General features: G+C 42.6%; 1 protein-coding gene across 1 annotated transcript in view; it reads right to left on the bottom strand.

Moving 5' to 3' along the window:
• Positions 1 to 6,707: 6,707 nt before the first annotated feature.
• Positions 6,708 to 15,084, bottom strand: part of LOC137634944 (G patch domain-containing protein 11) — a 56,844-nt gene continuing 48,467 nt past the window's right edge. The window contains exon 2 of the mRNA XM_068367507.1: positions 6,708 to 9,730. Coding sequence (XP_068223608.1) covers positions 8,783 to 9,580 — 798 coding nt within the window. The 5' untranslated portion in view covers positions 9,581 to 9,730 and the 3' untranslated portion in view covers positions 6,708 to 8,782. The remainder of the gene's footprint in view (positions 9,731 to 15,084) is intronic.

Raw genomic sequence — 15,084 nt, 5'->3', positions numbered from 1 at the left:
CTTATTAACGGCTCTCCTTTCATTCTCGCTTTTCGTTTTCTTGCCACTTTGACCCCTCGAAGTGTTAACTCTGTTCGGGGTGAAGATAGCTATGTGGCGTGTCAAGAATACGTCCTCTGATATTATGCGATATCCCATTTAGATTTATTTAGGGATATTCGCTCCAGGAGTTAGAATTCTGGATACCTTAGGGTAAAATTCTCTGGGAATATCACCGTAGTCAAATATACCCAAGGAAGCTACCCTAAAGGAACTTCCATCAGGACGACATGGCCTGAGCCCAAAAAAGTGAATAAAAGTGAATATGATACCATGTGCCCACCGATGGAAAAAACTATAACTGTTAAAGAACAATATCCTTGGTTTGACGGAGAGACTTTAGTGAAAAAGAGGGAAAAAAGACAAAGTGGAATCGGCTAAAAAATGAAAGTACATGGGTAGAATACAAAACTGCTATGTGTCAATATAACTACAGTACCCACTAAGAAGGAAAAAACGTGAATACTATAAGAGAAAAATCCGCAAAGCAGCAACAGGCATAAATAAGTTATATTGTCTCATAAATGGTGTAATGGGAAATGTAAATGAAAAGAAGCTACCTGATGGATACAGTGAGCAGGAACTAGCAAATAATTTTCAAGTATTCTTTAGAAACAAAACTGAAAATATAACCAGGTCATTTGTAAATACTCAACATCGGATTAATGATACACCTGACACACAGACAAAATTAATAAGATTCAACAACATAACACAAGATGAAATCACCAAGATTCTAAAGAGAGCAAAGAAAACAAACTGCGCGATCCATCCTATGCCAATATCTAAAGTAACTGGAGTGAGAAACTTTTCTAGTCTAGCTGAAATAATAATGAGAATAGCAAATGCAAGCCTTAATGAATATAAGTTTCTCAAATCTGAGAAAATGGCTACAGTCACACCAGTTCTGAAAAATGCTCTGGACTACAAGGAATTAAGCTCATATAGACCTATTTCAAATCTATCCTTTGTTTCAAAAGTGCTTGTACACGTAACTCTTGAGCAACTAGTCAAGTCACTTAGAAGTAATACAGTAGAAGCTTTGCCTGACAACCAATCTGCTTACAGAAAACTACGGTACTGTATACTCTATGGAGACAGCCATCTGCTCTGTTGTAAATGATATGCTGGAAATGATGGATGAAAATAAACGTGGTATTTTAATATTACTCGATCTTAGTGCGGCTCTCGATACAGTTGTGCATGAACTGCTACTAAATGATCTACGGTATATTGGCGTTGAAGATCAAGCTTTTGAATACCTAAAAGACCACTTGGTTGGTAGAAATTACTGTGTACAAATTGGAAACTTGTTCATCTTATGAACCTTTAAACAGAGCGGTACCTCAGGGGAGTGTACTTGGCCCAATCTTATTCTGCATCTATACTATTGGTCTATCGAAAATACTACAAATGCATGGCGTGAAGTTCAAACTATTTGCGGATGACGCACAATTTTACTTTTCCATAAGTGATATAGATGACACTACTGAAATTCTAAACAGAGTCCTTGAGTATTAGAGAATGGATGACAATTAAACAACTAAAATTAAATGAGAATAAAACAGAGTTCAAGGTGGTGGGTAAGAGAAACACCGTGAGAAGCTTGGGTGATATTCAAATAAACATAAATAACGACTCAATGCCGATATCTAGTAAAGATCGTGATTTAGGTGTATTTCTTGACTAACTTGTCTCTCAATGGCCAAATAAATAATGTAGTAAAAACTGCTGGTTATCATTTAAAAAATATTGCTTTTATAAAAAAAAGTACCTGGATTAAAATTATTTTAAGGATACTCACGGCTGGAGTTAGAATTCTGGAGACCTGTGGTCAATTCTCTGGGAGTATCACTGTAGTCAAATATCCCTTAGAAAGCTGCCTAAAGGAACCTTCCATCAGGACGACATGGCCATATCACCCGAAAATAGATTTTTCGCTTTGCTCAAAATCTGTTTATTCCTTTTTTTCTGCCTATTGCACGAGTGAGCAGGAGAGTACTGGAGCGAAGGCACACAGGATGATGCTGGTGTTCAATTTCTGCCTGGAGAGCAGGCAAGCGCTGGGGCTTTGGCAAGAGTTGGCGCATTTGTACTAATGCAAGGTTGCCACTGAGTCTGCTAAGGTCAGTCAGTCGTCCCGAAACGGAGAAGACAGAAGCCGATCCTGTGAGACCAGGATGGGTGTTGTGGAAAGACCGAAGCACAGTGCCCTGAACTGGTGTTTCTTGTTTGTCTAGACTGAATCTTCCAACCTTCCTAGATGGATGGTTTGGGCCTGGAAGTAAGTGTCCTTTAGGTCCAGTGTGCAAATGAAGACCTGAGGTCTTAGACCTTGTTCGAACTCTAACATAGTGTGGACCTCGACCCAAAAGGACAGCTCCTTGCGGATCCTTTTGCATGGAAGATTGTTGACGCTGGAGTCTTGACTCGTGTCGTAAAGGGTCAGACGCAATACCCAGTGTAAGAATTCTTCCCTGAGAGAGAATTCCTTTAACTAACAGAAGGAAGGCAACGCTTAGCCTTACCATGCGCCCTGATGGGGTTGATGCTATTCCTTAGAATAGAATCAATCTGGCGAATGTTAATCAATGGTTAACGCTTGGGTATAGTGGTTATTGTGCAGTTGGAGAGTGCTCGCTAGTAGTTCCCTGTCGACAAGCCGTTGATGAGGGTTGTCGAACGTTTGCAAATCACTTTAGTGTGATGGCGAACGGCCAGTAGCGAGAAGTATGTTGTATACCTTCTGATCTAGGGAACTGCGGGCAGAGGTTGACTAGTAGTCCGAGTCACGAACTGCTGGCGAATTGCCGATGATCGGTGAATCGGCGGTCTGTGAGCCGATGGTGAGCTAGAGATCAGCAAGCTGACTATGGTCCCTCCTGGTTGGTCAGAGATCAGCGAGCTGAAGATGGGCTGGTCAGAGATCAGCGAGCTGAAGATGGGCTGGTCAGAGATCAGCGAGCTAAGTTCAATGATCGAAGAAAGATGAGCTGCCCATCGGTGATCTAGTGATCAGCAAGCTGATGACTGGTTATTGACTAGCAATCGGTGATTGGAACGCTAGCAATCGGAGATCGTTAGTCATTGGAGGGACTACAGGTCAAAGATCAGCGTTGAGCTAGCAATTGGCGATCTGGTGAACGGCGACCCAGCAATTAGTAAACCGCAAACTAGCCATCAGCAAACAGTGATCTAGAGATCAGACTGTTCGTGCTTTCCTGTTTACTCTGTCAAGGAAAAAAGAAACTTCAGAAGAGACAGGGAACAAGGATTCCCCATTTCGATTCCCCTTGTAAGATGGAATCTTCGGGATCTTGAATCCTTCTGTGAAGCCTCTTTCCTCTTTTCCCGGTGGCAATGTTATGCGTTTGCGGAGAGGAATGGGGCAATGGTGACCTGTCCAAAAAGTTTTATTCCTTTTTTCTGCCTATTGCGCGAGTGTGCAGGAGAGTACTGTACTGGAGCGATGGCACACAGGATGATGCTGGTGCTCAATTTCTGCCTGGAGAGCAGGCAAGCGCTGGCTCTTTGGCAAGAGTTGGCGCATTTGTGCAGTCTCCCAAGAATGCACCGAAGCGTGTGACTAGTTGCGCAGGGGCGGGTGCATTAGCGCGTGCGTAGGAGTACTACATGGAGACTGCTGGCACGCACGTGCCGAAGACCATTAGTGCGGGAGACTATCGTTGGCGCGCGCGCGCGCGGAAGACTGTTGGCGCGGGCGCTCGCACGCGCGGAAGACCATCGGCGCACGCGCAGGAGACCATCGGTGCGCGCTCGGAAGACCATCGACTGTCGGCGCGCACGGAAGACTGTTGGCGTGCAAGGAAGCAATGGTGCGCATGATAATGCTTGCAGGAGGGAGCTGGTGATCCTCAGAAGAGTCAAGGACCAAAGTCCAAGGACTAACTGTAGCGTAGGGTAGCGCTAGTAGGTCGGCAGGTCAGCTGGCAGGATGACCAGAAACTGGGATGAGCCCTTTGGAAGGGCAAACATCCATGATGGAGACCGTAAAAGGTCCACGGAAGAGTCCAGGACCAAAGTCCAAGGACTAACAGCGGCGTAAGGTTGCATTGGTAGATCGGTAGGTCAGCTGGAAGGACGATCAGGAACTGGGATGTGCCTTTTGGAAGGGCAAACATCCACCGATGGGGACCGTAAAAGGTCCGCGGAAGAGTCCAGGACCGAAGTCCAAGGACTACCAGCGGCGTAAGGCTGCGTTGGTAGATCAGCAGGTCAGCTGGCAGGACGATCAAGAACTGGGATGTGACCTTTGGAAGGCAACTGTGAAAGGTCCATAGAAGAGTCCAGGACCGAAGTCCACGGACTAAATTGTAACGCAAGGTTGCGCTGGTAGGTCTGCTGGTAGGATGATTAGTAACTGATGACGCCTATGAGGGCCGGTGGACCAGCAAACTGGCCTTAGGAAGAGTCCAGGACCGAAGTCCACGGACTAAGTTACAGCGCAAGGTTGCGCTGGTAGGTCTGCTGGTAGGATGATCAGGAACTGATGAGCAGAGTGATCCTCCGAAGAGGTGTCTCTATGAGTGGCCTCTCTCGCGAACGAGAGAGGTGAACACTTCGTAGAAGAGACTTACCTAAGACTGTGCTCCACCCCTGAAGGAAGAGAGACTCAGCAAGGGGGGAGAGTAGTCTAGGCGAAGACAGCAACAGCAGTCAGAGTCTGTGAAGTGATTTAAGATGCAGGTAGTTCTCCCTAGGAAGGGGGGAAACAACCTTCCTCGAAGATGAAGTGCTGATCAGTTGTTGCCACAGGCATACTTCTGAGAGAAGGGATGACGCCCATGAGGGCCGGTGGATCAGCAAGCTGACCTTCAATAGTAGCGATCCTCCGAAGAGGTGTCTCTATGAGTGGCCTCTCTCGCGAACAAGATGTGAACACTTCGTAGGAGAGACTTGCCTAAGACTGTGCTCCGCCCCTGAAGGAAGAGACTCAGGAAGGGGGAGAGTAGTCTGGGCGAAGGCAGCAACAGTAGTCGGAGACGGTGAATTTATTAAGATGTGGGAAGTTCTCCCTTGGAAGGGAGAAACAACCTCAAGTCTGGGGAGGAAACTTTCCCTCGGAAGGGAAAGTTGTCCAACCCCTGGAGGCGAACCTCCTGGTTAGCGTTCTAAGATGATCTAAAGTGCTGGTCATGTTGTCACAGGCAAACTTCTAAGAGAAGTGATGACACTCATGACGACGTCCTCTGAGGGAAGGCAGTGACAGCAGATTCCCCAGGCATGAACAGAACAGCTCTGCTTCGTCGGCACTCTTAGTCAAACGAAGAAAAAACTGCATAGTTATCTGGGGAAAAAAAAAAATTATTTGACAGAAAATTCCCTAGGGAGGAACTCCAAAGAGGAACCCCGAGGGAACAACATAAAAATAAGTATTGCACCCTCCCTTCCTCAGTCGACATCCATGTGAAAAGGGGGAGCGGAGTAATTGTAAAAAAGAAAAAAAAAACAATAACAATTATTTAAATCGGCTAAGAATATTTACTAATAGTGAGAACCACTGATCCTCCGAAGGGAAGTGTTCCCCACGGAGAAAAGCTGAAAAGTTAAAATTACAATTATAATTTCACTAAAAATAATTGAGACAAACAATCGGAAGCACAACCTAACACGAGAACAGGAAAGGTGCTCTTCCCAATAGTACACTGTTGTTGAAAGGTGAACGACCTTGAGAAGAGAAAGACCGTAGTCAATCTCTGAGAGGCCACATTCCCTTCGCTCAGTAATCCATGTTTCCCGTAGGAAAAGGCGAAGACAATAGTTGAATGACGAGGGTCTAGGCGATGACGATTCCCCTGCAGCGGCCGAGTCAACGGTTATATGGCGATGGGAACTGAAGCTGTGCTGGCCTTTCTCCGGTGCTAATGTACGCAAGTGTCATCGTATATGTATCACACGCACAGCACAAACACTGAAAAGGAAACTTATCACATTTCTATACATAAACATTAAGAATGTTTTCATATATATATGCGTAAGAAAAAGTAAGTTAAAAGACAAATATTAATGGCAGTCCAGAATAGGCGAGGAGGAAGAGTGGAAACAACAACTCTCCATCCGAGCCAAAAGTAAAGTGACTAAATCACAGGTGTAGTAGCAAGCTACCCCCCCCCCAACCAACGCTAACTAGCGGTGTGGGTAGTTAACCCTCACTAAATTTAAATAGCTCGTCATTTCAGCTCCGCCGAAAGTATAACCCCTAATAAATAGCGTGGTTTGTATTAGAGTTACAGAACAAACTGCAGTTAGACAGTAAAATAACAAGATATGGGCTTGGATGGACAAAGACCAGTAAGGAGGCTCAGGAAATAGTTGAAAAGGTGTTAGATGAAAACCTACCCATGATGGAAAGCAATAAAGAGAACTCTTTTCACATCTAACCCCAGAAATGGGAAAGCTGATGTAAACATTCAAAATGATGGCAACAACTGTCCTAAAATAGCTAATTTCCCAAGATATACCAAATTTTGCATCAGATCTAATTCTTTTCTCATACATCAGCTTCGGCATACTATAAGTTCTACTACTTCCATTGTGCCAATAAAAGCTACTTAAGGTGCATCCCCAGGACAAAATTACTATCAAGTTTTTATTTATGGAGATTTTGATCTCCATATGTTTCTGGAAATAAACAATTTCTCTGAGGAAGTTAACAGGTTTTATTTTCAGGACATACTTGACATTAAATAATTAAGAAACTATTACAAAGTAACTAGGCTACTTGACATTCTTTTTATAAAATTTCATTCCAATTCCCACTCCAGTTTCCTCACCTCTGATTTTTCTAGGTCATACAGTATTTTATTACATTTTCAAATTGTTATTTGCCTTGAAAAATAACAAAGATAACTACCAGCCATCTAACAGCAAAAAAATAATTAAAATCACTGTTCAATGGCTGTAATTTGCCTGATAAATATATTTTAATTTTACTTGTTTCTGTGAACCTCTCCTGATGTTCATATTGCTTTGTTCCCAAAGCTTGACATATCACTACCTAAAAAAAAATAAATCCAGTTTCTTTTTCCTTTACAGGCTGTACCTCTTACCCGACAAGGTAACATCTGCGTATTAATGGTAACCCATGACGTGGCTAGCATTCAGTCCTTGTCATCTCTGTGAATCTTATAGTTGATTCTTACCTTGGCCCAAAGAAGTTCCAAAAGGTTTTGGAAACCATAGATTTTCTATTTTGCAAGTAATGTACTGTATTCAAACAAAGTAAATTAACATATTCACCTTGTTCCAATTCTGGTTTGGAACTTAGAACTGATAGTTTTTGAGATGGTAGCCAAGAATTAAGGTAAGTATACATTATACTGTAACCACCTGTTAACTATATAATGACGATGTTTAACAATGGTTATTTGGAGCCGGCCTTTCGATGAATTGAGTGTTTTCCTTTGGGGTTTTAATTTATTTTATTTAAATTTTAATTGGGAAGCCTTCTGAAATGGCTTTGTATGTAGGCGATATTTGTTCATTTGTCTTTGTGAAGGTGTTTTTTTGTTTGGAGGTAGGTTGGTCAGTTACAATTTTTTTTATTTTACTAGTTCTGTTCACCTGAAAGAGGACAGTTTTGGATGTTAATAAATAAAGTAAATTAACATTGAGTATACTGATGTCTTAAATAATTTCATTTTGTTTGTTTAGTTCAGAAGAAATCCTGAGAGGAATTTGAACCATAAGTTTCTATTTACATACCATTCTCTATTTTCCCATACCGAATTAGATCTTCGGACCACTGGTGTTCGAGATAGTAGCCAGAGTACAAGTAGATATTCTAGACCAACCACTTGTTAACTATATACTGTAAGGATGTGGGTATAGTATAATTTTGGTAATACATAAAAACAATTTTTTTTTATATAATTTTAAAAATAAACTTCAGTAAGCTTTTTATTGAATCATGTTTCGAATAACAGTGAACCTGGTTCAATCAAGGCTCGAACCTTTATTGTGTTGGTAATAAATATTGCTCTTAGAGGTAGAATCAAAATGTTCTTTTTGAACAAATACTTTTCAACTTCCCACTTAGGAACAGAGATAAACACGAAAGGGATCTATGGATAATTAATCTTTAAGGATGGTTATTTTTGTAAAAATCTCAAAATAAGTTACTGGAAAATAGTTCTGATACTTCTCATTGTTCTGTTGTGTCTAGATAAGATGCCTAATACTCAACAGTTTTTCTAATGAGATAGATCATTAGTGCTACATTATTAGCTCGAAGTGCAAGAGAAGTGTCTGATTCTGCTCCTGTTTGTTGAAAACTCTTCTCTCTCTCAAAATGATCTATAAAACTTCAATTATCTAACCTGTTTTTTTTTTAGTTAGTTCTGCATATTGCATATGTAAGCAAAGAATAATCTTTAAACAGGTTTAAACATAGGAAAATAAAATGGATTTATCTCCTTTCTATTGCAGCTTATACTGGACTTATTTTAGATTAGCTTAGATATTCACTGAGGCAAACCTGTTCTGTATGAAATTCTATAGTGGTTAAAATCAGGTAAGGCTTTTACAGTACAGTATAAAAGTCGATAAAAGTCAAACTTCGAGAAAAAGGCAATATGAACATCAGGTGAGCATTGAAATAACAAATCTTATTCAAATTCAAGTTTTTCAGCTTTTCATATTTTCTTGATTTGCAACTACAATTCAAACACTTAATCACGCATACACATGAGGATGCTATAGTTTTGCCCACAACATGTGAAACTTAATCATCATCATCATGGTCTACTCTTGTGGGTCCAGGACAATTTTGTTTCAAGTCTCTTTCATCATCAAACACTGTTCCACACCAAAGGCAGTAGAAGTACTGAGTGCGCAAATACAACGTGAGAATTGTGAGTTTTTCTTGGGGCTCAAAATCATATTCTAACTCTTCCTCATCTTCTTCTTCTTCATATTCTTCTTCATCTAGTTCTTGTGTGTAAAATGGCCAAAACCAAGTTTCTTCTGGTTCTGTAATGCTTTCTTTAGAGTCCATCTCATAACAAATTCTTTGGCTTTTCCTCAAGTCATGCATCAGAGATTTTTCTAGTCTTTCATTGCGTTTTCTTGCTCGATATTCCTCTGGATCTGTGACCTGTTGTGTATTCTTTTTCATTTTTCTTTCTTCTTTTTTCTTTTTGTAATCTACAATCATCTGTTGCCAACCCAATCCAACTCTATCCTGCTTCAAATCAACAGAAACAGGTTCTAGTCGACCTTGTCCCTCCTTACCCAGACTTGTGCCAGGCTTGTATCCCATTTTCTGAAGCATTGAAAATCCTTTATTGGAAGAATTCAGAGCTGTGCTAAGCCCTTCCTCCAGTCTTTCTTTTTGAACCTCTTTAAAAGGTCGGAAATTTGATCTATGCTTGGTATCAGTTTCTTTTTTCTTCTTTTCCATATTAATTCTCCTCTTGGCAGAATGTGAGTGAACTAGTCCAGGTCGTACATCATTACCCCCAGTGCACTGGGCTATGAAGTCTGCAGACATGTAATCAATTTCATTGTCAGAATCTTCCATGCTTATCTCAAATCAGTTGACAAAAATTTTCACAAATGTAAAGTTCTTCAGAAAAACAGAAGTAATGTTCAGTTAACAAAGAATACCGCAGATAGTTGCTCTTGTCCACATTAATTATGCAGTATGTATTTGTTTGTAGCAGGTCTTTGACTGAAAAAACAAACAAAACAGTGGTGTAAAATTAGTGCAATATGCTTTCAAAAAATAAAACTAGTCCACTAAAGGATTGAAATTAACTATATAATGACAGACATAGGGTTCTAAGAATGTTAGTGCCTAAAAGATGACTACCAAGGAATTTAATACCATAATCAAAAGCATCCAATGAAAATAACATACTTTCACAAACAAAAGTAAAATACAATACTATAGAAAAATTTACATTTAATTATAAAATTGGTTATCAACATACTCCCCATGTGACATAACTTCCTCCTTGAAGCTCTCTTCTGTCAACATTTATCATTAAATTTATTTTCTCATTTTCCCCCACTTCAACAGCTTTACACCACTTGCATACTATTGCTGATATGGTGTGTGTGGTATTTAGCTTGGAGTGGGTAAGCCTTTTCATTATACAAAGTCAAATTTCATTCCACAACCTCACTAATCAGTGGGGAGTTGGCGGAAAGTATGTAAACCACAGGTGAGTTTATAGATAACCAATTATTATCAAAATTTTGCTTATTTCTATGAATCTCACCTGAGGACCACATGGTTGAATTCAACACTAAAGGAAAGGGTATGTGATGAAAAGTGATTATCTAAATAAAATTTACTATCCTAAAAACTTTCACTACCCAGCAAGACAAGTCTCACTTTACTTCTAAGAGCTTAAGGATTACCACTAAAAGATAGAGAACTTCCCTCGTCCTTTTACAATCCAACTTGAATCTAGATAGAGAAATACTAAATAATCAATTTTAATTAGCCATCTGGTGATTGCTGCTGTGACAAAATTGCTGTCAGGATCATGACCTTGGCAAGAGAACAATGATGTCATGTTTCCATCTAGTTACAGTATGTTGAAATTTCATAACATGACTAACAAAGAAATAAAATAGAAAAAAAATGACTAATTTGGAAATAATTTAAATTTTTCGTAACGATACAAACCTTTAGCTATTTATAGGGGTATTACTTTCGGCAAAGCTGCAAGGACAAGCTGAAAGGACAATTTGAGCGAGGGTTAACTACCCATCCCGCTAGTTAGAGGGGATGGGGGGTAGTTAGCTACTCCCCCTCACTCACACACCTGTGACTGTGCTTCACTTTGCTTGGCGGAAGGACTTCCAAGGGGATAGGGCTGGCAGGTAAGTTTGTATAAATAGCTAAAGGTTTGTATCATTAAGAAAAATACAAATTACCCCCAAATTGGTCATTTGCTCCATAACTGGAATACAAACTTATACTACTTATAGGGGTGACTCGCCCACTAGGAGGGTGGATGTCCCTGCCAATCCAGCTTTTTGGCTTTATCCGGGGGCTTCCTTATTATGTATGTTAGTACACAACTAAGGAAACCCTAACACCTCGTTAAACCTTGCTAAGCATGGTCTGCGGCCAACACAAGCTGTGTGTTGAGTTACTAGCAATGTGACTGTCAAGGTATAAATTATTCCGAGTCTGTAGGAATTAACCGAATTGACTCAAGACATTCCCAATACCACCTTGCCAGGGTATTGGGACATAACAGTACTGATACAATACTAGGTTACAAAAGGAAGCAATGGTTTACCCACAGTGGTTGAGGCTAGCTTGTGTAGCGGACCCAGGATGCCGATTTTCCCAAGAGAGGGAGGGTGAAGAAAGAAAAAGAGCCATTCATTCCTTTTCATTCACTCAGACTAAAACTGGGTAACCAATGCATTTCAACCTTCTGCTACTTGTCCAGTACGGAGTTTGAGGTACTAAACCAGCTGTTGTGCAGCCACCACAGGACTGATAGAGAATGTATCGAGTTTCCTGTGGGTCACGTCTTGCAGGTAATGAGCAGTGAAAGATGTTTGACGTTTCCACACGCCCGCTTGCAGAACCTGTGTCAGAGTAGTTTCTTTTGAATGCCAGGACGTAGTTATGCCTCTGAAATCGTGCGCTCTGGGTCAATATGTTGGAGGAGGATCTGGATTCAGTGCATGGTCAAAGACCCTGCAAATCCAAGCTGAGATGGTGTTTTTCTTGATCCTCCTCTTATTTCTCCCAATGTTGACGAAGAGCGAAAGCACATGGGGACGAGCTGCTGCTGTTCTCTTGAGGTAGAGCCTCAAACTCCTCACTCGGCATAGTAACAGAGGATCTGGATTGATGGCTACAGAGCGGAGACTCATTATCCAGAAGGAATTGAACCTAGGGATCAGATACCTCTGGATTCTGAGTCTTGGCAACAAACTCAGGGACGAAGCCAACGTTTACTTCTCTACATCCCCTTGAACGGGGGATGTCAAACAAGAGATCATGAAGTTCACTGACTCGTTTAGCCGAAGCCAAGGTGAGTAGGAACATTCTTCCATCTTCTATTTAAGGTAGAAATCTGTTACTTGGTCTAAAAAGGCCTCCCTACGTACCAACGTAGGGAGGCCTTTTTAGACCGAAGAACCTGAACCTCATTCCAAGGAGTGGATCTCAATTCAGACTGGGGACACGTAAGCTCGTAACTCCGTATGAGGAGGGAAGTTCTAGCGATGAGGAAATGTCTACTCCTTTCAGTTTAAAAGCTGAGCGATAGGTCTTCTACTGCCGAAATTGAAAGGCGCATTTTCTCCCCCAAATACACAAGGCACTCCGCTATTGCTGGAATAGTGGCATCAGGTGGAGAGATAACTCTTCCACGACACCCCACATAAAACGTTCCACTTCGCCAGGTAAACTGATGCTGACGATCTTTGGAAATATCCAGACATCCTCTTTGCAACTTATTGCAAAAATCCTCTCTGAGTGAGGAGAGGCGTGAAGACGTGGAAGAAGTTCTTTTGGAAGTTCCAACAGGAGCTCCGGAAGATCTGGAAACCATTCTGCGTGATGCCATAGCAGAGCTACGAGGGTCATTGAGAGGTTGATCGATGTTTTGGCCTTGTTGAGTATGCTTCTCATCAATACAGAACGGGAGAAAGGCGTAAACGTCGATGAGGTCCCACCGTTGCTGGACTGCATCTGGGGAGCAGTATAACGGGAGCCTGAAGTTCAGGGACGTTGCAAACAGATCCACAGTCGATGAACCCCACAAAGTCAGGACTTTGCTGGCCACTAGATGATCCAGAGACCATTTGGTACCCACTAACTGAGTTGCTCTGCTCAGGTTGTCGGTGAGCACATTCCTTTTCCTGGGAATGAAGAGAGCTGATAGTGAGACTGAATGGACTTCTGCCCATCTCAGATGGGATAGGGGCTGCAAAAATATACCTCCTTGCTTGTTGATGTAAGCCACTACTGTGGTGTTATCACTAATTACTGCTACTGAGTGACATGCTCGGAACTGATGGAACTTTTGAAGGGCTAGGTAGACGGCCTTCCTCTCTAAGAGATTTATGTGAAGGTACTTTTCAAACTCTGATCAAAGGCCTGAGGTCGTGTGAAGCAGCACGTGGGACCCCCCCTTCTTTTGATGCGTCGGAAAACAGAATCAAGTTCGGGGGAAGGAAGAGCGACACCCTTTAGCAGATTCTCATCTGCCCCCACTACTCAAGGTCCGTCCATTCCTCTGGTCCCATGGAGATCAGAATGTCCGGGGAATCGAAGGCCTGATTCCAGTTGGAGTTTAGTCGCCATTGGAGGGATCATATCTGAGGTGGCCGTTGAGAACTAGACGAGCCAGAGATGATGGGTGTCCGAGAAGACATAAGTCACCTATGGGCTGGAAGCTATTTTCGTCTGAGAAAAGGTCTCACGACCTTCCTTAGCCTCACTACCCTGTCATCTGATGGGAAGGCTTTGTGGAGGTTGGTGTCTATTATCCTTTCTAGGTATACCAGTCTTTGAGTGGGAAATAGGGATGACTTCTCAAGGTTTACCATGATCCCAAGTCTTGGCAAAGCCTCCTTAGTTTGTCTCGATGCTGATGAAGGGTTGCCACCGAGTCTGCTAGAATCAGCCAGTTGTCCAGGAAACGTAGAAGACGGATGCCCGTTCTATGAGCCCAGGATGACACTAGGGTGAACACTCTCGTGAAGACCTGGGGTGCTGTGGAGAGACAGAAGCACAGCACCTTCACTGGTATTATTTGTCGTCTAGACTGAATCTTAGATACTGTACTTCCTTGAAGATGGATGGTTTGGGATCTGGAAGTATGAATCCTTTAGGTCCAGCGTGCACTTGACGACCTGTGGTCTTACTGCTTGTCTAACCTTCTCCAACATGGTGTGGACCTTAGCCCGAAGGGTCAGTTCCTTTGTGGATCCCTTTGTATAAGAGCTTGTTGACGCTGGAGTCGTGACAAGTGGAGGGAGAGACGAGTGAACGGGACGTGTTATCTTAAACATGTCATGGAGATTGTCCAGGGTTCGGTCCTGAGCTACATTTTCTCTCCATGGGAGGACTTGGAGCCTTTCTTGCCTTTGGCAGGAAAGGGTGTTTTTAGACACCTTGTTGTCCGTTACTGCAATCCTGTTTTGTTGTTCCCGAAGAGGCCAGATGTGGACCGCTTAGATTCGTAGTCCTTCTTGAGGACTTTTTACGAGTCCCTAGACTCTTCACTTGGAAAGAGAAAGGCCTCTAGTACCGAAGGTCTAGGTGTTACAGCCTTCTGTTGGTCACCCGTAGAGGAAAGGATGGAATCTTCCCTGTGTTTCGAGACTACTCTGCAATCTCTCAGGACTTCCTCAATGAGCGAAGGCCAGAAAGAGTCGGATAAGGACTCTTCCCTGAGAGAACTCAGTCTGAACTGATGAAGTGGGCAAGGCAACTCTTGACCTTGCCTTGGACGCCCTGATGGGGGTGATGCTGTTCCTTAGAATGGAGCCGATCAAGCAAACATTGACGATGGTCAAGGGCTGGTTTTCATGGCTGTTGTGCACTAGGAGAGTACTCGCGAGTAGTCATCTGTCGACGAACTGCTGATGGGGACTGCCAATCGTTTAGTGGATCAGCGCGATGGCTAACGGCAAGCAGCAAGGAGGGTGTTATTTGCTTTCCAATCTTTCTGGGGAACGACAGTCAGAGGGTGACAGGTGAGTGGCTGAACAGTGAAAAGCAAGCTGTCGGCAATTCTGCAATGAGTGAGCCGAAGATGAGCAGCAAACCGTAGGAGAGCGGTGAATGGCTAATAGCTAACCGTTAGCGGAAGGTGAATGGCTTACCCTTGGGAAACAGTGAACGGATGGTGGCTAACGAGCAATCGAAGGCTGCCTGGTCAGTTGGCGAGCGGTGATCTGCCGTCGATCGGTGGGTTGACTTGGCGATTGGCGAGTTGGCGATCAAAGAGCCAAAGGTGAACGGTGAACCGCTAGATAAGTCTGCAAGTGGCTAACCATTGTCGAATGCTAAACGGCTGCATGCCAATGGGTCATTAA

Source organism: Palaemon carinicauda, chromosome 45 (genome assembly GCF_036898095.1).
Source record: "Palaemon carinicauda isolate YSFRI2023 chromosome 45, ASM3689809v2, whole genome shotgun sequence".
In the NCBI taxonomy this organism is placed as follows: domain Eukaryota; kingdom Metazoa; phylum Arthropoda; class Malacostraca; order Decapoda; family Palaemonidae; genus Palaemon; species Palaemon carinicauda.
The sequence above is the reverse complement of the archived record's forward strand: the minus strand, read 5'-3'. Positions and strand labels throughout refer to the sequence as shown.